A 25,956-nucleotide genomic window follows, 5' to 3' on the forward strand; every position below is an offset into this window, starting at 1 on the left:
TCTTTTTCAAAAGTTGTTGGCTTTAAATCCTCCAGGCGCATACTAATCAATGCCTGGCATATAAAATTAGCTCTTAACTGCAGTGTGGTACGTACTGTGGGAGAGGGTGCCATCCATTTAAAGGCTTTGATGGAATGATGCCTCAGTCTCTTGTACTCGTACTCAGTAAGTTCGTTTTCCTTTCTGAACAGGATACAAGGGAGCTTCCAAAAGTCAGTCAAGATGAATATGGTGAAGAGGATCATGGGCCGGCCGCGGCAGGAAGAGTGTAGCCCCCAGGACAACGCGCTGGGCCTGATGCATCTGCGGCGCCTCTTCACAGAGCTCTGTCACCCTCCACGGCACATGACCCAGAAAGAGCAGGAAGAGAAACTTTACATGATGTTACCAGTGTTCAACAGGGTAAGCTGGAGAATCTGCAAGAGGTGTTTTCTTTACTTGAATTAGACTGCTCATGTTTTGTATTCCCAAGACCTTTTTGGTTCTAGCACAACAGAAGGTTTACAAAATTCCACTGGCATCTTTTCAGTTCTCCCCTTCTCGTCACATACTGTTGTGTTAGTGCATAAACTTGCCTTTGGAGATTTTCTTCTATTATCCCTTTTTCTCAAGTGCAATCCACAGTACACAGACTGACACAGAGCTTTTCTGCAGAGCTCACTGTTATTACAGAGTCATCTGATTTCCAACTTGAACTTCAGTAGCAAGTTTATACCCATTTTTTTGTGACAGCACTGTCCTTGACACTAAATAACTCTTCTCTCGTCTTTGCATTTATTGTACCATTGCATATTTTGAGATAACAGTCATAGTATCTCCTGTCAGCTTGGTTTTGCTGGGCTACTTGAGCTGAACAATTTTTATCTCCTCATGTGATATATTCTCTATATTCTCTTCACCCTTGTAGGCCTTCTCCTATGTACTGAGTTTGAATCCCCTTTCTTGGATAAGGGAGATTTTGAACATGCAATCTGTAGGGAAAATATAATAGTCACTTTTGCAGTGGCATTCATATTTGACTCCTCCCTTGTGCTCAGGCACTGAGATTTTGTTTGGAGACAGGACTGTGGCAACTGTCACTGGATTAAATGAATAATCCTCCTGATGTCTTACATCACTCAGTTACGCTGCCACTCTATTGTGAATAATAATTTTGATGGTAGTTTTAGGGTCTTGAAAGAGCAGTAGGTACAGATCTAGCTTTCTTATTTTTTAACCTGCTGTGACCTGAACCCTTACTCCTGAAATTCTTCTTGGGTGATGGATTTGTGCTTGTATATGATACCATAAAGAACTGGAATAATCTAAAAACTGAAATGCAAAAGCTCCACAGAAAAATCAACACAGCTTTCTCTCTTTTAAATGGATGCTTTGTTGACAGTATGGCTTATGATGGTATTAGACACTGCTTGTGTGCTTGCATGCTTGTGCTGGTTTTGACTGGGCTAGAGTTAATTTTTTTCACAGTAGCAAATATGGGCTGTGTTTTGGAAATAAAGTTGATAATACAGGGATATTTTAGTTATTGCTGAGCAGTGCTTACACAGAGTCAAGGTCTTTTCCGCTCCTCACCGCACCCCAGCAGCAAAGAGCCTGGGGGTGCACATGGAACTGGGAGGGGACACATCCGGGACAGCTGACCCAACGGATATCCCATAAATACAGTGCCATACTCAGCATATAAAATGGGGAAGAAGGAGAAGGAGGCAGGGGGTTGTTCAAAGTGATTTGTCTTTCCAAGTCACTGTTAGGTGTGATGGAGCTTTCCTGGAGATGGCTGAATATCTGCCTGCTTGTGGGAAGTAGTGAATGAACTCCTTGTTCGGCTTTGCTTGCGTGCACAGCTTTTTACTTTTCTTATTAAACTGTCTTTATGTCAACTCACGAGTTTTCTCACTTTTACCTTTCTGATTCTCTCTCCCATTCTACCTGACAGGAGTGAGCAGGTGGCTGTCTGGTGCTTAGCTGCCAGCTGAGGTTGAACTATGAGAGTGTTGTGAAGAAAAATTAATCCTAGTAAGGACATAAGATTAATAGGATTTTCAGTCTAATAAGTAGTATGCTTTAGTGGATAGATCACCTAAATGTCATTCTCTTACCCTAGGTCTTATTTCTTTGGGTAACCTGTTGCGTGACTGTGGGAGAAGTAAGCTCAGTTCATCTGCTTCCTCTTTAATTTATCTACTTGGATTATATGCCCTTTAGTTATAGACTTTCTTAATTTGTTTTTTACAAATTAGCACAGTGGAAACTTAATCTTGCCTTGAGCCTATGAAGGTTATTTTGATGCTGTTATGCTTAGAAATCTCCCCCTGGTGGTTACAGGTGGCTGATGCTTCTGGAAAAGAGGCTCCTCCACTAGAGCTGCTTCAGCACTTAGCTGTGATCTGCAGGTGGAGAACATTTTTTTTTCTTGGCCTTTGTGACCAAGTAGCTACTGGTCAGTAGCATTGTACCTCTGAAAATTGCAGTTGGTGATATAACTGGGTTTGAGTAAAACCAGTGTAGCAGTGCACATCCTATTTCTCTACAGCAGTCTAAGGAGAGATTTTGGTTAGACTTCAGAGATGAAAAAGAAGAGGTTCTAATTTCTCCATTGCTTCTGCCTTTTTTCCTATTTTCTTTCTTGCTGCACTTTCTCCCCCGTCTTTCACAGCACTTGCTGGCTGTGTCCTCATTCTGAGTCCCTCTGCTGGACTCCATTGAAACCTAGTTGTAGTTGCTCGTGTCTCTGCACCATTGTTCTCTCTCACTGTCCTGCATTCAGCTCATGTGTTGAAGCATTCTGAAAAACAAACCAGTAGCCCCAAGTTTTCTTCTTACTTTGTCAAAGTCAGCTCTTGCCTAAGTAGTCTCAGGTGCCGTTTCGATTCCTGAAAAGATTAATGGTTTCTGTGATTTCTGAGTGAATACGTCTTGGCTACTCTTTCTTCCTAGTTCCTAGTTTTTCCCTTGTTTTTAGTAGTTTTTCCTTCCCCAGATTCCCTGTGTCTCTTTTCTATTCTATTATTACAGAATCCATCTAATTTTGAGGATGGGCTCTATCCTCCAAGTCCTAGAGACTCTTTTGTACCCTTCTATAATGAAGTGAACTTGATGCTGAAGACACATTGTTTTGTGTTTGCCATGTTTTGTTTTTCAGTCCTACCTTGGTTGTTTTCCTCCTCTTTTTTTTTTTCCCCTCTCAGTTTCCTTGTTTGGTTTTAACATTGCTATCTTCAATCTCTAGAGGTTTTGAACCTGTGACCTTCTTGGAGTTGTCCTTCATGCCACAAATACAGGCTGTTGCCAGATGTTGTCACTTCAGTTTTCAATCTCTAAAATGTGGATCATAGCCTGGCACACTGCGGGAAACAGGCATTGCTTGTGCTCTTTCACTTCCATTCTCACAGTCCTTGATAACCATTATCATTTGTCACACACTGTTAGTGTAGCCCAAACAAAACTGATTTTTCTTGGTCAGTCAGATCTCATCCTGTCACTATTATAGGGGTTTTTTTTAGCTTGCCTTTCATATAAATGCATTCTTGTCATCCTGTGTTCAAGAGGCTGAGCAGTTGTGATGTCAGCTGTTTCTACTTTCACAGTTTACCTTTTAAGATTCCTGGCTAATGCCACCTTATTCTCTTGATGTTTACCTGTAGAGTCTGCTATGGTTTCCTTGGCTTATCTATTTTTTTTTTTTTTAGAGAATGTCATCTGTTGATGGTACAGCTTGTTTTGGAACAATCTTTCTAGCTTTTAGTAACTCTGCAAGTCATAACAAGACAAACTCTGAAATTGATTGGAATAAAAAATAGTACAGAAGAAATTTAATTTTCTGAAGAGTCTTGGAAGAGATTTTCTGTGGCAGATAGGGTAAATCTTCATTCACTCTAAATTCTGAGGTGACTTCCCTCTGAGAAAGGAATCTTTTGCTGACAGGAAAAACATTGGTATAAGTTCCTTTCTAAAAATTTCCTTATTTCTCAAATATAGTACTTAGCTGCAAATGTTTTAAGCGATCAGTTAATAACTTAATTCAAATTAAGACTCTGAATCCCTCAGTTACTTTGCATAGTTATTTTTATTCTGTTGAAGATTTTTAAGAGAGATTGAGTACTTTTGTGTTACTGCCTTAAGCAAAGACCATGATGTACCATAAAAGCATTATCTGTTACAAGATTGGGATGTCTGTGTTAGGAGAGGACTCCAAATAAATTGTGGAGCTCAGATCAAAACTTTGCCATACCTTGATGTATATTCCAGAACGCCTCTTACACCACAGTAGTGAGCTGTTGGAAGTGGGAGCTGCACGTGTGTGGTTGGAAACGGGGCAGGGTGTCTGTGCATGAAATCCAGTAAATAGGGTGGAAGACACATTATTTTTACTGACTACAGAGATCTAGAGTGAGGAAGGTAAGTCTGCTTCCCACAGGCATCCGAATGGCTGGCAGCAGGCAGCCAGTTAAATAACCAGTGTGTCTAGGAGCTCTTTTGAGGCTTTCATGCTTAACCATGGGGTTGGGTTTTTTTCCTCTCTTCAGATATATCTGAAGTTTTGTGTGAAATGCAGTTTGATTTTCTTCCTGATATTTTGAAGATTTTTAATCAGTAAATCCAGAAGAGCTAAAGCATTCTTAACTTTGGTTTATAGATAGAGAATGTCTCAAACGTGCTGTAGGTAAAGCCATCTTTCTAATTCTGGTAACGAATGGGTTTACAGACTGTTCCTGTTTCTTCATTGTTCAGAGAGGCTTATGAAATGATGAATCACATAGTAATGAAAAGCTAAATTGGTGCATAATTAACAATTAAAGATTGGCCCTGTGGAAGAGTACTCAAAAGGCTCCTTTCAGAGTTCCACGAGTTCGCAGAAGCATTGCTCCACCAACGTGGTAGTAATGCTTTTGCAGTATATGAAAAAAGTGGATGGGATGATGAAGGGGCTGGTTTTGAATAAGTGGTACATTGTTTACATTATCTTGAAAGAACCTTGCTTTTCCTTATTAAAAAGATGATTTACTGGTAAAATGTGTAATATCCTGTTCCTGGCTTTTACTACCATTTTTAGTCAAAACACGGATATAAATATCCAATAGAAATGCTTATTCTACCTCGTGCAAACTTGGGACAACTAATTAAAATTCAGTTGACCTCAGTTAACCTTTCACTGTAACTTTGAGCTCTCTGTATTTCCTGGGGTCTGCTGACAAATTTGAGCAAACTCAGGCAGGTAACAGGGCTATTAGTTTTTCCTCTTCCCTTGGTCTGAGTGGAAGAGCTTTAAACAATTAGTGATGACAAGATGCTCTGCCAATGTGCATCCTGATCTAGATAATCTTGCTTATATTCTGTCAGTGAATATGCAAACCTCAAGGGCCCTCTTCCTTTCTTACAGCCTCGTGGAAGTTAGCTACTCCCTGATGAACTGGGAGCTGATGCAGACAACTGCAAAAGGAGGTCTTGTGAAAGATTTAGGGAAGTTTGGGTTGTCTGTACTCTGTGATTCAAATGAGAGGTGTTTTTCTTGATCTGCCTAAAACAGTTGTCTGCCTGTAAAGTCTCAGCTCCCATTTGCTTGCTTTTATTGATAGTGGTGGTTGAAATGTTCTGGATGAGAAATACTTATGCCTTTGATGAAAATTATTTTTGTTTTGAGGAAACAGAGTGTTCGATTTCATTGTTGTATTTCTGGCTCCATTTCATCATGACTTTGCAGTGCAAGTAGGCAGGAAAAATATTTTTGGCTGTTCTGTGATGTGCCAGAGCAACTGATACTAAGGGAAGTCAAACTTAGACAAAGGTTATTCTGTCTTCTGCCTTTTGAGTTTTCCTCAGTAACTTAGGGGTTCCATGGTAAGTTGGCACCATGATTATCTCTGTTGGCTGTAATCACAGATTTCAGTGGATGTCCCTGGACTTGAGAGTGACCTCAGCCAAGTATGTTAGCAGCTCAGCTGTAATAGTATAACTGGGTCACCCAGAGAAAGGAGATGAGGGTGAAATAACTGTGGAGTCCAAATCAGTTGAACTGTTAAGATGACATCCACTTTCTGAGAGGCCAATATAACCTGTTGAACAAAAGTTTTACTAGAAAAATACTGTCATCTGGTGACGCTCCTGAAGGTTACATAAATAGCTACAAGGGAGAAAAATGTAAATGAGCAGAGATTGTTCAGGTGTTGAGCAGTCTATTCTGTTTCTTCAGCACTGACACAAGAGATGATACCAGAATTTGGACTGCATGCTTTGTTTGATAATGAATATTGTGGGTTTATTGTGACTGTTTTAGTGCAAGTTTTACATGGGAAGTGTGGATGGATACTGCTTTTTGTGTGCAGTCTTGAATGAAAAGTAAATTACTGCAGTAACTGGCTAACTCCATTTTGAGATAATGTTGTGTTCCACAGCCTAGTGCAATGCCACAGCATTAACACATTTCTCCCTGTTAAATGTGATTTAATACACGATTTAATAACCTAATAAATACTTAATCATGAAGAATAAGTTACTAGAATTAAGTGACAATTCATAAAAAAACCCACTGCTGTTACATTCAAGAAGATCTCAAAAGAGGAGAGTAAGTCCTTGGGGTATCAGCAGTGTGAGAGGCTTCCTGGCATCATCAGTTTATTGAGGAAAGACTTAACAGGGCAATTCTAATTCCTAGTTCCTTTTAAAAGGTTTTACACGTCATTCTGTACATACAGTGCACCTCTGTGGGATGTTTAGGTCCAGCAGATAGTAAAGGAGTTAAAGAATTTGATCTGGTATCTGATCTTTACCCCATTATGTGCAGTCCCAGTCTTTTGGGCCTCTATGGGGTTTTCATCTTGCAAGAAAACTTGCAAATCTCTTTTTCCCTTTCATTCATCAGATCATACCCCCCTGAATGATGTCGTAATTCCAACTATGAATATATTTTAGATCATGCACTGTGAAAACCAGTACAGTGATGACTGCTGCATCATGAAAACAAAAACTTGTAACCTCCATAGGAATACTTCCTCAGAAAGGAACATGGCAGTTTGTAACGATCCTTGTAAACTGAATGACTTTTTAATGCATGCATTTTTCTCTTGTTGTAGGTGTTTGGAAATGCTCCTCCAAGTACAATGACAGAAAAATTTTCGGACCTCCTGCAGTTTACTACTCAAGTGTCACGATTGATGGTGACAGAAATTCGACGGAGAGCATCAAATAAATCTACAGGTATTTACTGCGTGGGGCACAAGTTTGGGCTTTTCACATCTGTGCCTCTTGATTTTCAGATTAGTTGAAATACTATGAGCTGCCATTCACAGCAGCTGTGCAGGCTCAGAAATTGAAGTTTCTGCAATGAAAGTGTGTTGTTTTTGTTTTGTTTTTTTTTTTGGACTGAGATAGGGGAAAAGGAGGAGGTTAAAGGTTTCCTCCCTGGGTTGCAGAGAAAACTGAGTTCCATGAGCTTGACAGCAGATCAAAGAGAGAGGAGTGAGCTCAGTTGCATGACCTGCTAGGAGAAAAGGGCCAAGAACATGCATGTCGACAGCTGCTGTGTCTTGCCTGAGGTGCCTGGTGGTGGTGTGTTGTGTCCCTTGGATATGTTAAGATTCCAAAACCACGCATTTTAAATTAGTTGCCAGCCTGGAAGCTAATAAGATGTGAAAGTACAGCAGGTCCTGCATTATGACCAATGCTGCCAGCCCTAGAAAAATGTGAGTGGACTTCTCTTTTGCTCTGATTATTAAATGTCAGGGTGAGATTTGGTTCTCTTGAACCCTGAATGTGTGAGAACCTGACCTCATATTGGGAGTTGCATAACTGAGGACAATGCACTGAGAAGGCATGGTTCATTAGCTTTCCTCTTTGATTTCCTCTTCTGAAGAGGAACGATTCCGAGAAGTATCAAGTCCTTGCCTACTAGATAATTTTAAGATCTGTGCTGAGTTCTCAGCTTGGATTTGGTGGTAAATAAGGACTGGAAAAGGCTGTGAAAATTATTATGCAGGAAGTCAGGAGTCACAAACTGTGCCAATTACAATATATTTCCATTTTAAGTAGAGTGACTAACAGTGAAACATTCCAGATGGCTAAACAGATATCATAGACAAAACCTGTTCTCTATGGGTAAACAGGCGCAAAATGTCTTTTCTGTGGGTATTTTGGAGAAATAAATGTCCAACAGCCGTGTTGGCAGAATGGTGGTGTTCGCTTGACCTTTCTTCCTGGGGAACATCTGTTATGCCTGCTTGTCAGTGGCATTCTGCTGGGAATAACCATTCTTGTGTTTTTATTACTTCAATTGTTACCCTTGATTTTCATTGGCAGTGGTTGTTTTGGGTTTTTTTGTTGTTTTCTCCCCCACTTGAAAACTTGACCACAATGACTTAAAAGATGGTTTGGGGCTCTTCTAAGCCTTAATGTAATGAGTACCAATGTTTCTATTAAAACAGAAAACAGTTGTTTTTCCTCTGTTAGCAGGATTGCTGTTACTCTGGTCAGTAAATTCTTTTTATACTTCCTTTAAGAAAGCCTGGTAGGTCCATGTTCTGTAAATTGCATTGCAAGTCTTGATGGGACTAGGGAATTGCAGTGTCCTCTCCAGAATAACCAGTTAACAAGCTGTTAAAACTCATAGTTTGTAGACTTCTGTGTTAAACTGATTAGAGCTAGATATACATTTTTTTGTGGTACTGATTTAAAAATAGAAATTATTGGCTGTTTAAAATACATTTTATGTAAAAGCATAATATTGTGTCTATGGATTGTGAAGGTTCTTGCATTATTTTTTTTCTGAACTTCCATTCTTTCTGTGTCCCAAACAAAACAATAGAGCATATCTTAATAGCTGTTGACAGGTATTTATATCTCCTAGCATGTTTTTAAAAGAGAAAAACTTCAGAAACAACTACATGAAGGAAATGTCCCTGGTAATATACAAGTGCAAATTCCTGTTTGTGTGAAGTGCACCATTTAAGTCTACAAAATTGCCGAGCTTGTTTTAGCTTTCCATGCAAACATAATCAAAATTCAACTTCAGATATTTAATGAAAGGAAAGAATTTTACAAGAGCTTGATTTCTATAAATGTGTTGGCAGTATTTTACAGTTGGGGAATGTTGTATGATTAAATCTTACCTGTCAGTGTGTTGTGGTTGGGGTTTTTCTTCCTTTTCTTTTTTTTTTTTCCTCCTCTATCTCATAATGGAACACAGGGCAATTATTTTCATTGGGCCTTTGAATATTTATGCTAATAGCTGTGTGAGTAATGCCTGCCATCGTGGAGGCATATCTCAGTTATTCTTGGCAGACTGTCCAAGTTTCCTCAGAACGGCGTTTTGTGATTCAGTGGTAACTGTGCCAGCACCTTATCTCAAGTGGTCTCTTAACATTGCCACTGTAGTTGTGTGTTCAACTACAGTTTCAACTGTCTTATTTCTCTAGGATGGATGTAATCTTGGAGTAAGGAAAACACAGCAGTTAAAACTGAGTTAAATTATCTTTCATGTATAAGTCTTTGGTGTATAACAGTGAGCATTTTCAGGTGGCAGCAATAATTGTATCTATGAGAATAAGTGAATGGTTTCCCTTGCCATGGGGTATCTAAGTCTGTTTTAGAAGATGGTGAGGTCATGGTTGAGATACTCCTGTATACTCAAGAGTTTTAGCTGCCACATTTTCCACAAATAAATCCAATTTTGTGTCTGAATTGATCAAAAATTATGGTAGTGCTATGTAAAATGTATGTTCAAACATCTGTGTCTAGGGGTAGTCTCAGTTCTGAAATTTATCTTTCTTTTGGGAGCAAGTGCATCTGGCTCAGAGCTGAAAGAGACTTCTGAAAAAAGGGAAAGGGACAGCTGGAATCTTTAATAAATGTGGTTACTAATGGCTACTTTGGCTGGAAGGGAAGCAACACTTTCATTTAATGTATTTTTGAAAAGACATATCCTGGATGCAATTGGTTCGTCTGATTTTGCTGATATTCCAACAGCATGTCTTTAAAATTGCTGGGAAAAAGGGAGCCTCAATCCATCCCACTCCTACCACTTTGATGCCAGTGTCAGCAAGTGATACCCAGAGCCCTGGAGAGGGATCACAGGTCAGCAGGAAAGCATCTGAAGAGCAGCACAAAGGAATTCCAGTCACACCAGCCAGTAGTTTGGCTGCATCAGAGACACAGCTAAAATGTAAATGTGTCTATGCAAATGCACAGAGCATGTGGATTAACAGGAGAAATTAAGAGACTGCACACACTGCAGAGCTATCTATACTAGCATCGTGGAGATAGGATGGGATGGCTCCTGTGACTGGAGTGTTGCAATGGAAGGATACAGGTTCTTTAAGAAGGGCAGGCAGGGAAGATGAGGAGCAGGTGTCATTCTCTCTGTCAGTGATAAGCTGGAGTGTGTGGTGCTCTGCCTGGGGATGGATGAGCTGACCAAGATAATATGGTTCAGATTTAAAGGGAGAGCAGGCACAGGTGATGTTATATTGGAGGATTGCTTGACCGGGAAGACGGAGTGGATGAGGCTCCTGTAGACAGACAGGACCAACCTCACATTCACAACCCCTGGTCCTCATGGGGGACTTCAACAACCCCAATATCTGCTGAAGGGACAACACAACAGGGCATAGGCAATCCAGGAGGTTTAGAATGATTCCCTTAGTGATGGGCAGTCCTGCATCCTGGAAGGTCATAGCCCAGTCAGAGTATAAGTAAGTGTTAGGACAGTCTGTGAAACTGTGCAGAAGGGTAGAAAATTGAAGAGTGAGAAAACAAAATGGTACAGCACTGGGCTGGAACTTCTTAGCCTCCTCTCAAAGTTAATTTCAAAAGTTTGGTAGTTGTTTGGGGTTTTTAATGATTTTACATGTGCTATTCTGTGTATATCACTGTTTTATGCACCTCTTAAATTCAATTTAGTTGTGTCTTCGTTAACTTCAGTCAGTGCTTCATTTTGTATTTACAACATTTTCTTTATGCAATTGTCTCAGTATTTACTATTTAATGCCAAATTTATTTTTACTATACTTCTAGACTGTTCAGCTAATCCTTCCTGCCTCCAGAAACAACAATTTCAGTTACTGTTTATACCCTCTGAATGTTGTGGTGGTGTGGTCTTTTCGTGGGGTATTTTGTTTTTTTATTTGTTTGTTTAGTTGGGTATTGTGGGTTTTTATTTGTTTGGTTTGTTGGGTTTTTTCCCCTGTTTTATTTATTTTTGGTTTGGTTTTGTTTTTTAGGTTTTTTGTGGTTCTGCCCCCTGCTTTCTCTCTTTTCCTCTTAATTTCACAGATTTACTTAAACTGTTTCACCACTGAATATGCTTTAAACCTCTTTAGGCACTTCTCTAACAGATCTGGTGAAAGACTGTCATTATCTCATCTTCAAACCACTTTGGGAGATCAAATTGATAAACATTCATCACCATAATGTTTAACTGTTGCAGAAAATCACATCAGTGGTTTATCTTTGGCCTCTGACAGTGCCTACCTTTATTCTTCATAAAATTCTATTGATCTGCAAACTCTGTTTTTATTGTTCATTTTTATTGCAGTTTATCACATCAGCAGAACTAATCTAATATTTGTCCTAAATACCCAAAAGTTAGTGTAATTTGTCTCAGTGCATCTTGCATTTGGGTGAATTACAGATGATAGTTAAAGGAATCTTCTTATCTTCTACTGCTAAGCAGCCTTTCGGGCTCCTCCCGCAATGGAGCCTGAAGTTTTCCTCATAGTGTTACTTGCAGTGTCTGCTTCTCTTTGAAGAGTTGAGGAACTTCCTTGATAAAATAAGTGGACCTAGGGGCAGCTTTCAGACTTTTTTGCTAAGTTAACTTTTCTTCTGCTGAGAAGAGACTTAGGTTGAAAATCTCACATGCTATGGAAATCTCATATGCTCTGACTACCACTGTCTTGGCTTTTTCGTTACATATGTATCTTTTTCCTGTGGTTCACTTTGCATTACAAGGTGATTCTACTTTGAATTTATTGAAATGGCTTTGAAAGGCAAAAAGAAGTGTCCTATCAGCTACTATTCATCAGGAGTCAGTTCTGATCAATGACTTCTATATCTTAATACTTTTGGTTAACTTTCTGTTTACTGTTGGTGCTTTTTAACAGATCTTATGGAAGGTAAGTGTAGTGCAGTAGAGAGCCTTTCCAAGAGATCCTAGAAAGCCCATTCTTTTATCATCTGAGTTACAGAGGCTAAATGCTGGCACAGTTGAGTTGTTTATCTTTGGATGAGCAGCCCTCCATTTTTGCACACTGCAAAGGCATCAGCCACTTCATATCTGTGACTTGTGATGACAGCCCTGTTCGATCCCTGGTGATTGAAGGCAAGATGTTTTGCCATCCCATTTTCATTTGGGTTGATACTTCTCTATTACTACGTGGGTAGTTGGAGTGATTTGTATTCTATAACTCTAGATATCTGACTGTGTTTGCAGGTATTCTCCACAAGAAGTAGTAGAGACTTCTTGAAGGTTCAGTTAGAGAAGGGATCTCTGAATTCAGCCTCACCACCTCCCCAACACACCCACTCTTATCTTCCCCCTCCTTGGCATATGCACGGACTTTTTTTCATTATTACTCCACTCTAGAATAAGAATAAGCTATACAAAAGTCTGATGACACTATTATATGCTGTTTAAGGTACTGGAACATCTAACTAAAAGCTTCATGTACTGAATTTGTCCTTAGTGCTATTTCTATAGGCAATAAGGTTGCTTGTAGTGCAGTACTGATTTTTGCTCGCAGTCTGAATGGGTCTAATCCCATTGCTTTCTACCTGCTGGTTTTCTGAAGCCCAGGATGCAAAGACCTGTGTCATCTCTTACATATAAAGCAAATGCTGGTGTTTAATCCAAGCCTCTCTCCTGTATATTCTGAATCCATGCTGAAAAACCTGACTCCTGTGTATTAACATGTAACCACATAATCATGCTCGTACTTACGTGTACGTGCTTGCACAGGTGTCACAAATATGTATGTTTACACATTATTTTATAGGTTTTTGTCTTTGCTTTTTTACTGTTTTTACTAGATAGATATCCCAATCCTAGAGTGGTTTCTTCTGCAGCAGAAGTTGAAGGGCTAAGGACATCTGAGTAGTGCACATAAAAGATGTTACAGTAAAAGGTGACTCGAGCACTTCAAGACCTGGGAAAAGGTACAAGAAATAAATTAAGACCAGTGCTGATGATAGAAATTAATCTTAAATGATAGTGCTATCAAATTTGCTCTGAGCAGATGACAGGAGAACGTCTTCCAGCACTTAAAATGCTGTCTGTGTTTTAGGTAGTGCTTAATTAAGACTGACAGTTTTGAAACTGCTATTTATAATGTTCAACTGCTATGCCATTTAGGATGCCAGCAGCATGACAACTTCCTCAGAAGCATGGACTTAACCCCTGAGTCTCGCTTTCAAAGATGACTAAAGGAGACCCTGGTCCACAGGTGGCTTTTGGAGACTATTCCCAAAGGAGGCTGTGCACACCCTGTTTGGCACCAGTTGTACCTGCCTGAAGTCAGAGAGTGCTGGCCCAGCTCTGTCTTTGGTCAGATAGAAAGAGAACAGACCTACAAAACCACACTTAACTCTGGGCTGGTGGGGTATGGTCACTGTAGAAGCAGTGCATGCTTTAGGCATGCTTGACTCAGAATTTAGGAGAACTGACTTTTTCAGAAATTCTGGCATTTTGCCTATGCTTTTAGCATAGGAAATGTGGCATGGTTGTTGGGCTTTCTGAATTGATCTGCTCGTACACCCAACCACCTGACTAATGTTTTGCACTGGTAGTTTGGGGAAACAAAGTGCCCACCAGGTGCTTCAGGTCAGCATGCTGGGAAATTGCTGCTTGTCCACATTTGTGTGAGTTTTAAAAATTGCTTTACCTTTCACGTTGGTATTTCAAGCTTTGTTTTATCTCAGTCTCATGTAGGGAAGCAGTAGGGGCCTCTCCTTACTTCAGCATTACAATTGGAAAAGCCAGTGGTTTGTACAAAATTCTGTTACAGGAGGAAGTCTGCAAAACAAAAACATGGGAGAACCATTGCACAAATGAAACAAATCTGGATTTTTACCTTGAATGTGTTTCTCTGTTTTTTGGTTTTTTTTTGGTTTAGGGAAAAATATATCCTCTTTGCACTGGAAGAGAATGAAACTTGCCAGCATGGGTGATCTCAGAGAGACTTCACATCAAATAGAGCTTTTTCTGTGTGAGAGAAAATCACAGAATAAGAGAGGTCTATTGCCCGACCTCCTGCTCACAGCTGTGAAATGGGACCAGGTTGCGCAGGGCTCAGTCCTGTCATGTCCTGAAAACCTCAAAGGGTGGTTACAGCACCGCCTCTCTGGGCCTCATTGCAGTGCATTTCTGTCCCTGGGGCAGGGGGAAATGTCTCCTTATATTCAGTCTGAACCTCTCTTGATTTAAGCCAATTTTTCTTTCCCTCCAGCCATATAGTGCTGTGAGGAGCCTGGCTCTGGCTTCTCGGCAGCTCCCTCCACCATGGACTCTGAGGTGCTGCTCAGTTTGCCTAAGGCTGTCTTCTCTCCCAGCTGAGCAAGCCCTGGTTCCTCAGCCTCTCCTTACAGGGTGGGTGCTCCAGCCCCCAGATATCTCAGTGGCTCTCAGTTGACCTCCTATCGATCATTGTCTTTCCTGTATTGCACTGGGACCAAAATTGGATGCAGCATTCCACACGTGATCTCAGGGCTGTTGTGCAGAGGGTAGTTCTGCACTTCACCTACCTGCTGTCCTCCTGTTGATAAGAGGGTTTCTTTACACCTTGACTTTTGTTACGTTGATTCACCAGGGATGATGGCTGATGATGTTGGCTCCGCATGGTGGTTGTTGCTCTTGTGAAAAGTTAAAGTTAGGAATGTAAACCAAACAGTTTTAGACATCTTCTAGGATCACCTACTTCATAGGTTTTTTTAGTCCAACATAACTTACAGTCTGGTGCTTCAGAAAATTATCTTCTCAATGTAGTCAGTGCTAGAAGTTTGATAAGTACTTTGCCCTATGGAATGTGTTTACTTTCGAATAAACTCTGTCACAGGTATGTGCTGGGAAATTTTGACAGCAGATGAAGCAAACAAACCAATATTAAAATTAGATTTTTCTTCAGTTGTGGATTTATTCCTGCATTGGAAATTCCTTTGCAATTTCTTTTTTTAAGAGATACTGTTCACCTTCCTTTTCTGTCCTTGTTGACACTAAAAGCACTGAAGATGATTGATACACAGTTACTAATGCAAAGTGGTTTTAGGTTTCCCTTAAAGGTAACGGGCAGTCATCACAACTGGCATTATGGACTTCTTAACATAAGTGTGTATTCAGGCAGCAGTGAAATAGGATTACATTTTCTGTTCATTTATTTATTGAGGCTGATAACTTGTTTACTTGGCAGAATATATGTCTGGGACTCTGACTGATATGGAATAGCATCTAATTCCAGAAGTGATCCCTGGATCATAAGAATTAACCTTCTTAGTGTTTTCATTTTCCAAAAAATGTAGGATGGGGATGTTGTAATTGCTGATCTCAGTCTTAATTTTACTTTTTTCCTGTTTTTTATTCCTTTTGTCTTTCTGCACCTTTCCTTCCTTCCAATCTTTTCCCATTATTCTCCATGCTGTTGTTTCAGTGCAGTGCTTTTTTTCAGGAATTGAATATCAGCTTTTTCCACTGAGACCACTAAGTGATAGTGACATTTTGACTTTGGGAAGGACTATGTTGTATTTATTAAAGCCAAAATACTCAAACAAAAGTTGCTGCCCGTTACTGAGATCTGTCTGGTTACAGGATGATGCGTGACCTAATAACGTACTTTTTGCAGCCTCACTGGTGTCAAAGCTAAGTGCGTGTGGACGACTGGAATGTGTGTCTGGAAAGTGTAGGCCTAAGCCTAGTCCTTTTTTTCAAGTAGTGTTGTAGAGGTGGATTTATGCTCCGTGCTCGGGACTGCTGGGAGAGGACGTGTTCCCTTCTGCAAGCTATCAAACTGAATTCTTACTGTATTTTTTTTAACTGCCCCCTACAGAGGCTGCAAGTCGTGCCATAGTCCAGTTTCTGGAGGTCAATCAAAGTGAAGAAGCAAGTAGAGGTTGGATGCTGCTCACCACAATCAATTTACTAGCTTCATCAGGACAGGTTAGTCTTAAACTGCAAAGCTAAAAATAAATTGGAGGGTGGGAGAGACAACAGCAGTAATATAATGAACTGCATGAACACTCACTAAAAGATGTAACTATATTCTGCTTACTGTGTTAAAATCCTTTTTCTCTTATACTGCCACGGGACTTCTGTTTTAGTTCCTTGGTTTCAGTTGCCTAAAAAAAAATATAATCATTCTGGAACTTTAATTTATAATGTTCTTTTGAATTATGCATGCAACTTCTATTGCTTCCCAAAGGCTTCTCTTGCATGCTGCTACTTAGTGCCCCATGAGATACATGTCATTTAACTCACCTAAATAGTTCAGACTTTGAACTTTGGGCACCTCACTGAAGGAGGGCAACAGCAGTTGCAAAAAGCAAAGCCAGCAGCAGTGATGAGTGGGTGGTGCCGTGAATCATTATTGCCTCTGCTTCTGGTGCTGCCCTCCCAGGGAGCCGATCTCTGGCACTTTGCTGGACAGCTGCATGGTTTGTTATTTCTGTTCTAATCTACCTTTATAATTCAGCATATCATTTTATCTGTGTTTTAGTATGTCAGCAGCCTCCACTCCAATTTGTCTTTTTTTCCCCACTGATGCTTTCATATTTTCTACTACCTTACTCCTTATGCCAGTTTATACCTTCATGCAAGTGAGAGCATAAATTGAATAGTCCTCCCCTCCACTCCCGTCTCCACTGCTACAAAGAATAGATAGCTGATGAGGGCTTGGCTGAAGGTCTTGTTATTAACTTGTAAACTTCTGTTGGCAGAGACTGACAGGTTTTGTTTCTGTCCTGTGCAGTGACTGCTCAGAACTGTGGCAATTAGATGCTGTTGTCCTGTAAATAAATTATCCTATTTTTAAAGTTACTGTTTAGGTAGGCATTCAAAAATAGATGGTGAATCTGTACTGTCACGTGAATACCTAACCAAAGGTGTGAGAAAGAAAAACCAGCATTTCAATCAACTGCATTATAGGAGTGTGACTTTTTTAATTGAGTAATATGCTGAACTGGTGTTCTTTTTTTTTTTTTTTGTTCTGTTTTCTTCTTCCTCAGAAAACTGTGGACTGCATGACTACAATGTCAGTGCCTTCCACACTTGTTAAATGTCTATATCTGTTTTTTGACCTTCCACATGTGCCTGAGGTAGTTGGAGGAGCACAGAATGAACTACCTCTCGCAGAGCGCCGAGCGCTACTACAGAAAGTCTTTGTACAGGTAAGAAAGGTAAAATAGGTCATGGAATTTGCAAGAGGAATGGAAATGCTGCATATGAGAAGTCAGAAACTTTTCACTTGAACCAGGTTTTACTCTTCCTTGATTCTTCACAAACTGATGGCACAGATGAGGTTAAATTTCCACTCCTCCAATAGTTTTTGTCCTTGGCAAATACTTCTTCCACAGAAATGCATGCAACTCTGCCACACAGATGCTTAAGAGGAGCAACATGTGCGCTGTTATTCTGTTTTCATCTAAGTGGTCCTAGTATTTGGTATCTTTGGCTGTTACTGATTGAAATAAACATAGTAAAAAAACATTAGTATTGATAATAATTTATATAACATATGCTATTTTCCCCTATAATTATGTGAAAAAAGCCCTATGACTGTGGGAACAAGTAATTTAAACATGGGAGCAATCTGAGCTTGTACTTACTATTAAAATTACCCCTCAGATTTCCCAGGGAGACCAAGGACTTAATCTGACTTGCTCCTTTCTCAAGTTCCAGTTGGAGATCCTGCAAAGAAATTCCTGTATGTTCTCCTGATGAAACTTTTAGAAGGAGCTGACAGTTACTATCAGAAGGGGGTCAATGGTCACACTACGTGTGTCAGTGTGCAAATTGGGTACATCTCTGTGCAAGGTTATCGTAGCCATGTATGCAAAACCATAGAGGTCTGTCAGAACTTGCATCCTTCAGGAATTTGAGGGCAGTGGCAGGATTTGTAAGTATAATGTCTGACAGGCATTTTGGTGCTGTCTTCCAAATCAGAAATCACAATGTGCTGTAACCTATCTTTCAGAAATTGCTCTGTTGTGTTTCAATCAGCAGAGTTAATGACCAGTGTTACCACATAGGGTCCCCCCCAACCTACTACTGCTCAGCTCTTTTCTCTCCCTCTTCAAAGGACTCAAAGTGGTGCTCTCAAATAGGCTGGATGGAATGGGTGAGGTTTCAGATAGCTTCCAAACCTGCCCTTCCAGATGCTGACAGCCTTCCAAAGTTGTCTTCTAGTTTTCTGAAAGGAAGCCTCAGCTTTTCCTGCACAAGACACAAAATGGAGATCAGATGTCCTCAAAACACACAGAAAAGAGAGAGCAACGTAGTAGGTTCACTTGTGTGGCTGCATTTTGTCTTGTTTATGGCAACTTGGAAATTCAGATCCAGGTGCCAGTTATTGAGGTAGGTCTGCAGTGTTGCTGTAGCCTTTCCTGACACGCTGTTTTGGATGTTTTCATTTCACTAAGATATTATGGATGCTGCTCTGCCAACAACCCATCGATAGCCTTCTTCCTGCCTTAGGAAGGGATACAGCAGTTTGCTTCACAGAGCCTCTGCCTAATGCAGCATTTAGCCTAATTGTAAATTAGGCAACTGGTAGATTCTCCAAGAATGGAATAACATGGTATCCATACAAGTATGCTGTGTCAGCTGAAGAGATTTGAACTCTGCTGCTAATCTTTTGGTAGTCATTTTAAATTGAACTGGGACTTAAAATAACCAAGTGTTGAATAACCTTGTCTTCAGTTGGAAATACAGAAACACACAAAGGGAAAATAGCTTGCTACTCTTTTTAATGTGTTTGCTAAGTGGAAGACTTAGGAAAAGATGAAACATTCTAGGCAAAAATATCAATGATCAGGGTGTTAATGCTAGTTGTTTAATGACTTATTATTTCAGATCCTGGTAAAATTGTGCAGTTTTGTGTCCCCGGCGGAAGAACTGGCTCAAAAGGATGATCTCCAGCTTCTTTTCAGTGCAATAACCTCATGGTGCCCTCCCTATAATCTGCCTTGGAGGAAGAGTGCAGGAGAAGTACTAATGACCATATCTCGTCATGGCCTTAGTGTCAATGTAGTGAAATACATTCATGGTATGCATTTCTCTTCAGTGTTATTTGTTGGGGTCTTTTCTGTTCTTCTTTTGCAGTTTTCTTAGTTAGGAAATAGGCATGAAAATAATAGCTCAATAATATTTACATACAGGTGAAATTTCAAAGCCCTTGTGTAGTGAGAGAGTGTGTCTCATTCACATTTCAATATAACATTGGAAGATAGAGTTTCCCCTCGTGTTTTGGTGTAGAGTTTATGATGAGCAAAACGAAAAGCTTTCAGTGACTTCAGTAACTGCCTGTATGGGAAAATATTCGTTGGGAAGATGCATAAATTTGTCATTTTTGCTGTGAACATTAATTCTTAGTAAGAATAAGTTGGGTTCAGTCCTGTGTTTGAATTGTCAGCAGCAGCCCCTTGTAAAGGCACGAGGCAGGCTAGCAGTGCCCTGTTTACAGCTGCTTGTCTGGGTACCACAATAGCTGGCAATAAAGTGTAGAGACATCTGAGAAAGCCACAGGAAGAGGAACGAACTCCATGTGTTCTGCTGACGCAGTTGGAGCTATTAGAAGGCCATGAAAGCTGCTGCCCTGTAATAAATGCTGGTGCATTATGCAAACCAGGGAGAGCTAATTTGGGTATGCTGGGAGAAGATTCTCCAAGACAACTTGCTTTTGCGGGAAAAGGCTGGATGAGGCTGTTAAAACCACTGCTGATTTGCAATATACTCTCCATTCTCCAGAACATTGGGAGTGGCATATCCTGGTAACCCCAAAACTGGTGTAATATGGTCACTAGGAAATGCTCAAGGGAGCATGGGCACAGAAACACTAGACTACAAACCTCCAAGTGCTGATGGATGGAACAGGCAGCTGCTTTCCTGCCCTGTGGTCCAGCCCATCTTCCCCAAGCCAAGGATGTTGTCCCTAGAGCCTGACCCAGGGAAGGTGCTCTTCACTTGGCTGAGAACCACAGCTGTGGTGAGACAGTCTCTCAGTACTGGTGCTCCTAGGAAGTTTACAAGTAGCCTGCCCTAGAGCCTGTGTCACAACCAAGTGCAGAGATTTTAGGACACAACTAGGAAGAGCCTGGCTGCTGGATGGGTTTGCAGCCCGTTTTTCTCTGCTGTCTGACTAGACTGCTGACTGTTCAACCAGTCTGCATTTCTTCCCCAAGTCTTCCCCACTTTGCCATACAGCGTACAGACTGCATGTCGTGTGCATCCTGAAGGCCAAATTAAAAATACCTCATGGGCTTAATCCAGCCATCAAAACAACAAAGTATCCAGAGTCATTCCATTTTACCTCCTGTTCTTTTTTGAGGCAAGCAGCATCCTGACTGTTGCAGGCATGGAAACTGCAGTGTACAGGGGTATTTCTCTAGCTGTTTACAGATTTTGGTAACTAATAAAAGTAGTAGTTTACTCATCATATGTCTTACAAGACACTGGTAAAGAGGAGGTTGCCAAGCTGGTTCATGACAAAGAACTTGGAAGAGCAAAACAAAATGAAAACCAGTGTTGGAGCTGCCTGGAAACAGCTTTGCATACAAAATACTCAAGTTGCATTAATTGAAAACTGCATGGGTGTTTAGGTATGTTGGACCTGGATTAGGAAGTTTGGTAAAATAATGTTTCTAATATTATATTTGAGGCTTTTAGACTGTAGGACCACATAAAAGAAGCATTTGTAGTTTTTAAATTGGACCGACTGTTGAAATGAACTAAGATCCTTATCATATATTTTAACTGTGTACACCTACTGGAAAAAAAGAAACCCACAGTTTGCTCACACCCTGGAAAGCGAGTACTTACGAGGCTCCACAGAAAGAACCATTTTGATGGTTTATTAAATACCTCAGCCTGCTCCCAAATACTTCACAGAAAATTTCAGTCTGTGTTTTTTCTTGGGCTAGCAGTGTGTTTCCAGTTCCAGTAAAAAAGATGTGAATATACAAATATCACTCGAAAGCACAGCATAGTCATCAATTAAGTATTTTCAGAGAGGGCTTAAAAGGTGATAGGCTTTTTGTCACATCTGTAACAGTCTTCTGGTGGGTTTTTGGTGAGTGTAGCAGGTGTATGTGCATATGTGAAAATGTTATGAAGGGCAACAAAGAAAATAACTAGACATTTGACTGTGTCATTTGGCATATTACAGCTACTACTATTATCTCTTTTCTGTGGGCTTCATCCACAGAGGAGTGAAGCTGGCATGTCAAAAGATACTCTAGGATCTTTAGAAAGGGAAATAAAATCGTAAAACCAGTCAGTGTTCCCTCTCACTTGTTGAATACAAAAATGAACATGACTTAAGAGAGAACATCTGTCAAGAGGCTCATCTCATATTCAGGGAAAAAAGTTAAGACGTTTCATCGTATGCAAAGGAGCATCCTTTCACTATCTTATGCTTTAATTTGGCCTCTGGGAAATTTTGTTATCAGTCTAGCTAGAAAGATTAATGCTTTTGTGTTGCACATGCTGCAAAGTTAAAATAGCAAATAATTGAAGGGGGAACATTTTTAAAATGGAGTGCAACCTAAAATCTCACTATAGATTGGGGAAAACCTTTTACTACTGACCGATGAACTGATGGAGTGAGAGAATTCTGCAGAACAAGACAAGCTGTCTCTCTTTGATACCAGTCAAAGAAATGCTAACCAGAACAGCGATAAAAAGACATGGTGTAAAGGCTTATGTGTAGGGTTTTACCTAACATCAGTAACAGTTTAGGTCAGTATTTTGTACAGCTTTGTATTTTAAAAGAAAAAACTATGTTTTAGAATTATTTACAGTTGCCATATTTGTCTTTTTATTCTGTCGAGTTATCTGGTCAGACTTTTTAGGTAAAAACCAGTTAAAATCTACTAGTTAAAAACTAGTTAAAAATCTACAGTTTCCTCCTTACAAGGGTAAAGACTATAAAAGGGAGGAAGGGGTTGGCAAAAAGAGGTTAGAGTTCAAATCCAAAGCCACTTGAGGATCCTTCTCATCTTCAAGTACTCTGTGATACTCAATGTTACATGATAAGAGATACTTGAATAAGTTACCTTGTTACCGTATTTATAGTACTAGTTATACTTCTAGTTGTGATTGATGTGAGTAAAATCCTAAATTTCTTAATTGCAATTCTTTTCAGAAAAGGAATGTTTGTCCACGTGTGTCCAGAACATGCAGCAGTCTGATGACCTTTCTCCCCTAGAAATAGTTGAGATGTTTGCTGGACTTTCTTGTTTTCTCAAAGACTCCAGTGATGTATCCCAAACGTTGTTGGATGATTTTAGGATATGGCAAGGATACAACTTCCTCTGTGACCTCCTCCTCAGGTATGTAAAAGTGCTTGAAGAAATGTAGACAGATAGCTGAGCTTTTTTTAAAAAAGCTTTCATAATAAAGAATAGGTGGTGAATGGGTTTGAACAAACAAGTGATTATAGATTATTATGGAATGAAGACATTACATTATGTGGTTCTCTCGATTTATGGAACTACATTGTTTAACTTTTTAGTCTTTAGTAGTGATTTATTACTAAATATTTCTGTGTTTAGTGAAGAGAGCAGATGCTTAAAAACAACGGTACTAAATATTTAGAAATAATTTGGAACATAAAATTTTGGCTGCAATTAGTGATTTTTGGATTTGGTTGGGGATTTGTTTTGTTTTGTCTAGGGACATGATTTAGTGGTGGGCTTGGCACTGCTTAGTTAACAGCTGGACTCAATGATCTTAAAGGTCTTTTCCAACCTAAACAATTCTGTGATTATGTTATTGTCTTATCATGCTATCATAATGAAAAATCACGTATGTAAGTGGGGTGCATGTTGCAAGGGAATCAGTGTGTATGTGTGTGTATGTATTTTATTTTTTTTTTTTTTTTTTACTTTTTATTAAGGATGCTACTAATGCATCAGAAAATATGGTAATGAAAATGCCTGCCCAAACAAAACTTGGATGTATGATCTATCCATGATTTTAGTTCTTTCTGTGGAAGAAACTTCTTTCTTTCCTTTCTCAGTCAACAAATTAGTGTCTGTTGCTTTATTTGTGTAAAATCTATTATCAGTGTATGTTGCTTTGTTTGGATATGAAGATCTGAAGAAGGATGCTTAGCTTTTGAAATATATGTGTTTTTCAAGTCCGAGATGGAAACTTGGAAATTATGTTTACAAGTGTGTACCTTATGAAGTATACTTGGGCCAAGGGTACTAAAAAACACTAGGTCTTAATGAGAGATGTTAATGTTATCTCCCTCTTTCAAGTCATTCATTTTTGGGTACTAGGATGCTGGGTTTTGGCACCTAAATATTTGAACTAGATCTTCCACTACATAATTTTGAGGGGTTTTTGTTTGTTTTAAAAGGGTACCAGACATAGACATGCATTTGAAATTTTTGATTGTGGTCAAAATTATTCATAAATTATCTTTGATACCACAAAAGCTAGAATGCCTACTAAGGAATTGTTGGAGTTTTGAAGTATGTTATATTTACTAATGCATTAATTCAAAGCCGTGTAATTCAAGTGCAGTTGTTTCCCAGAAACTGTCAGCCAAAGTTTAGGTGAAATATGAGGGGAATGCACTGTCATTAGCATTTTCATCTTCAGGTACAAAAGTGATCCTCTGTAGAGCAGGTGTTTTCACCAAACTCTCTCCTGAGCTTGCTCATCCTTTAAATCAAAGAATGGGAGATCCCTGACAAAGGTATAGGAAGACTTGAGATATGCATGTCTGATCATCAGGTGACATCAGTGAAGGTTAATAGCATAGAAATATGTTATTCTCATTTCTTCCCAAGGTGGTCTTCTAGAACCAAATAAAGGTGTTTTTCAAAAAACAGTCATTTTGAATAAACCTGTGTATTAATCAGTGATGAACAACAGTAACATTCTCCCTGGACACGTTTTGGATCAAACCTACTGACAGAGACTTGTCCAGCTCTAATGGCACTATTTGTGAAGATGACTGTCACGTAAGGGTATGAAATATGGACACTGGGCCTCTAGCTACAAAAAAAAAAGGCTTTGGAGCTGGAAAACCAGAAAGATGTGTGAAGAAGGTGGCTTAGTAAGAAACTGCAGAAGGTTTTTGAGGGGCTGGAGGAGCAAGTGTGTAATTGCACCTGGAAGGTGTGAAAGGGCAGGGAATGTGGAGGATCAGTAGAATGCCAATAGATCAGTGTTTCTGTAGTGACTGTTTACAGGAGGTTCCTGTTTAAAAGGAGATTGTTCCTCAGCTATGTCTGACTGAGAAGAAGATGGAGGATGAAGAATGAGCTTGCTTCTAAAGGGCTCCCACGATCGCTTGTCAGCAGGAAGAAAAACAGAGCTTGCGTTGCATAAGCAAATAGGAGATTGTGGTCCCCAGCTTCCTCCTGGGATCTGCAGAGGCTATACAGTTAGCAATTAAACATGGCATAATTTTTGATGAAGTAGAAGGAAAATGAGGATGGTTCTAGGGTTCAGAGTCAGTTTTTAGGGTTTGGTCTGATGGTGAGCTGCTGGCAGGAAACTGGTTGGAATGGGATGTTACATTTCCATTCTCTTGTGCTCAAAGGTAAAGTTTTGGAGTTCTAATGAGGGTGCTTCATCCAGTGCTTCTAAGTGTTAGGCTTCTACCAAGATACCATCTCATTAACATAAAATATTAACTCTCAAAGTGGCAGCTGTAATCTAGCAAGTTAATTATGGATTTATTTAATTACAGACTATATATTTGCTTTCATATCCAATAGCTTCATGTCTGTGAGAGGATTTTTAAAGTAATTTTCATGTCTGTACTGCTTTTTAATAGACTGTTGAGTTCAAGGAAAGATTTATGAGGTGAATTTCTATGGCAAATAACTGTACACTCTTCCAAGGTCAGTGTTTGACTGACTGAATGGTATGACATACAAACATGTAAGATACTGCAGGATAGGGCAGTAAAACTGTGGGCTCTAAATTGAGGAAAATGGGTCTCACTGAAGTGATTTGAGGTGAAATAAACTAATGCTGCTAACCTGATCTGTTGTATTTTCTTTAGATTAGAACAGGCAAAAGAAGCTGAATCTAAGGATGCTCTGAAGGACCTAGTTAATTTGATCACTTCCTTAACGACATATGGTGTCAATGAATTAAAGCCAGCAGGTGTTACCACGGGAGTACCTTTCCTACTACCCGGGTTTGCAGTCCCACAGCCTGCAGGCAAAGGTGAGTCTGTTTGCTTTCTCTCTCTGTATGGCTTTTTGTTGTTTTAAATGTAAACAACAAAATACAGAGAAGCTGTTTACTACACAAACTGTTTGCAACTGAGTCTAGTTTTTTTATATAAGATTGGATTTCAAGCTGACACTTTCTGCGTGGATGTTGTAAGAGATTATCATAGTGAAGAGATGCACTGAGTTGATTTATTGTGTTTTAAGCTGCTCTTACTAAACTGATATGAAAGACTGATGTGCTAGCTTGATTTTTTTTTTTTTTTTTTTTTTTTTTTAATCCTCCTCCCACCCCATTTTGCATTGTTAGCTTTTTTCAGCTTACGCAAATGTAACTTGTGAGCTGGAATCTGTTGTTTCATCACCAGTGTTCACAGTGATAAAATCTGTGGTTGTGCTTGCAACCACAGTCAATTATGATCCAGAGATAAGGTTGAGGAATTCCCAGGGGAGAAAGGGTTTTATAAAAATAAGCTTATGTTTCATGTCCTCTGCATAAACTTAAAATTCAGTTAAGTCTTGTATGTAACTAAGGAGTTTGGAACTTAATAGTCATTGTGGAGCTAGTTT

The 25,956-nt window shown here is 39.6% G+C and overlaps 1 protein-coding gene across 8 annotated transcripts in view; it reads left to right on the forward strand.

Moving 5' to 3' along the window:
- The window catches only part of WDFY3 (WD repeat and FYVE domain containing 3), a 132,558-nt gene that overhangs the window by 19,303 nt on the left and 87,299 nt on the right, over positions 1-25,956 (forward strand). For all 8 annotated transcript variants that reach the window (XM_018073410.3, XM_018073365.3, XM_018073382.3 and 5 more), the window contains exons 2-8: positions 192-402; positions 7,071-7,194; positions 16,023-16,132; positions 17,197-17,358; positions 19,043-19,235; positions 22,332-22,518; positions 25,215-25,381. In XM_018073410.3, coding sequence (XP_017928899.1) covers positions 223-402; positions 7,071-7,194; positions 16,023-16,132; positions 17,197-17,358; positions 19,043-19,235; positions 22,332-22,518; positions 25,215-25,381 — 1,123 coding nt within the window. In that variant the 5' untranslated portion in view covers positions 192-222. The remainder of the gene's footprint in view (positions 1-191; positions 403-7,070; positions 7,195-16,022; positions 16,133-17,196; positions 17,359-19,042; positions 19,236-22,331; positions 22,519-25,214; positions 25,382-25,956) is intronic.

Source organism: Manacus vitellinus, unplaced genomic scaffold (genome assembly GCF_001715985.3).
Source record: "Manacus vitellinus isolate BGI_N305 unplaced genomic scaffold, ASM171598v3 scaffold_0_pilon, whole genome shotgun sequence".
NCBI lineage: Eukaryota > Metazoa > Chordata > Aves > Passeriformes > Pipridae > Manacus > Manacus vitellinus.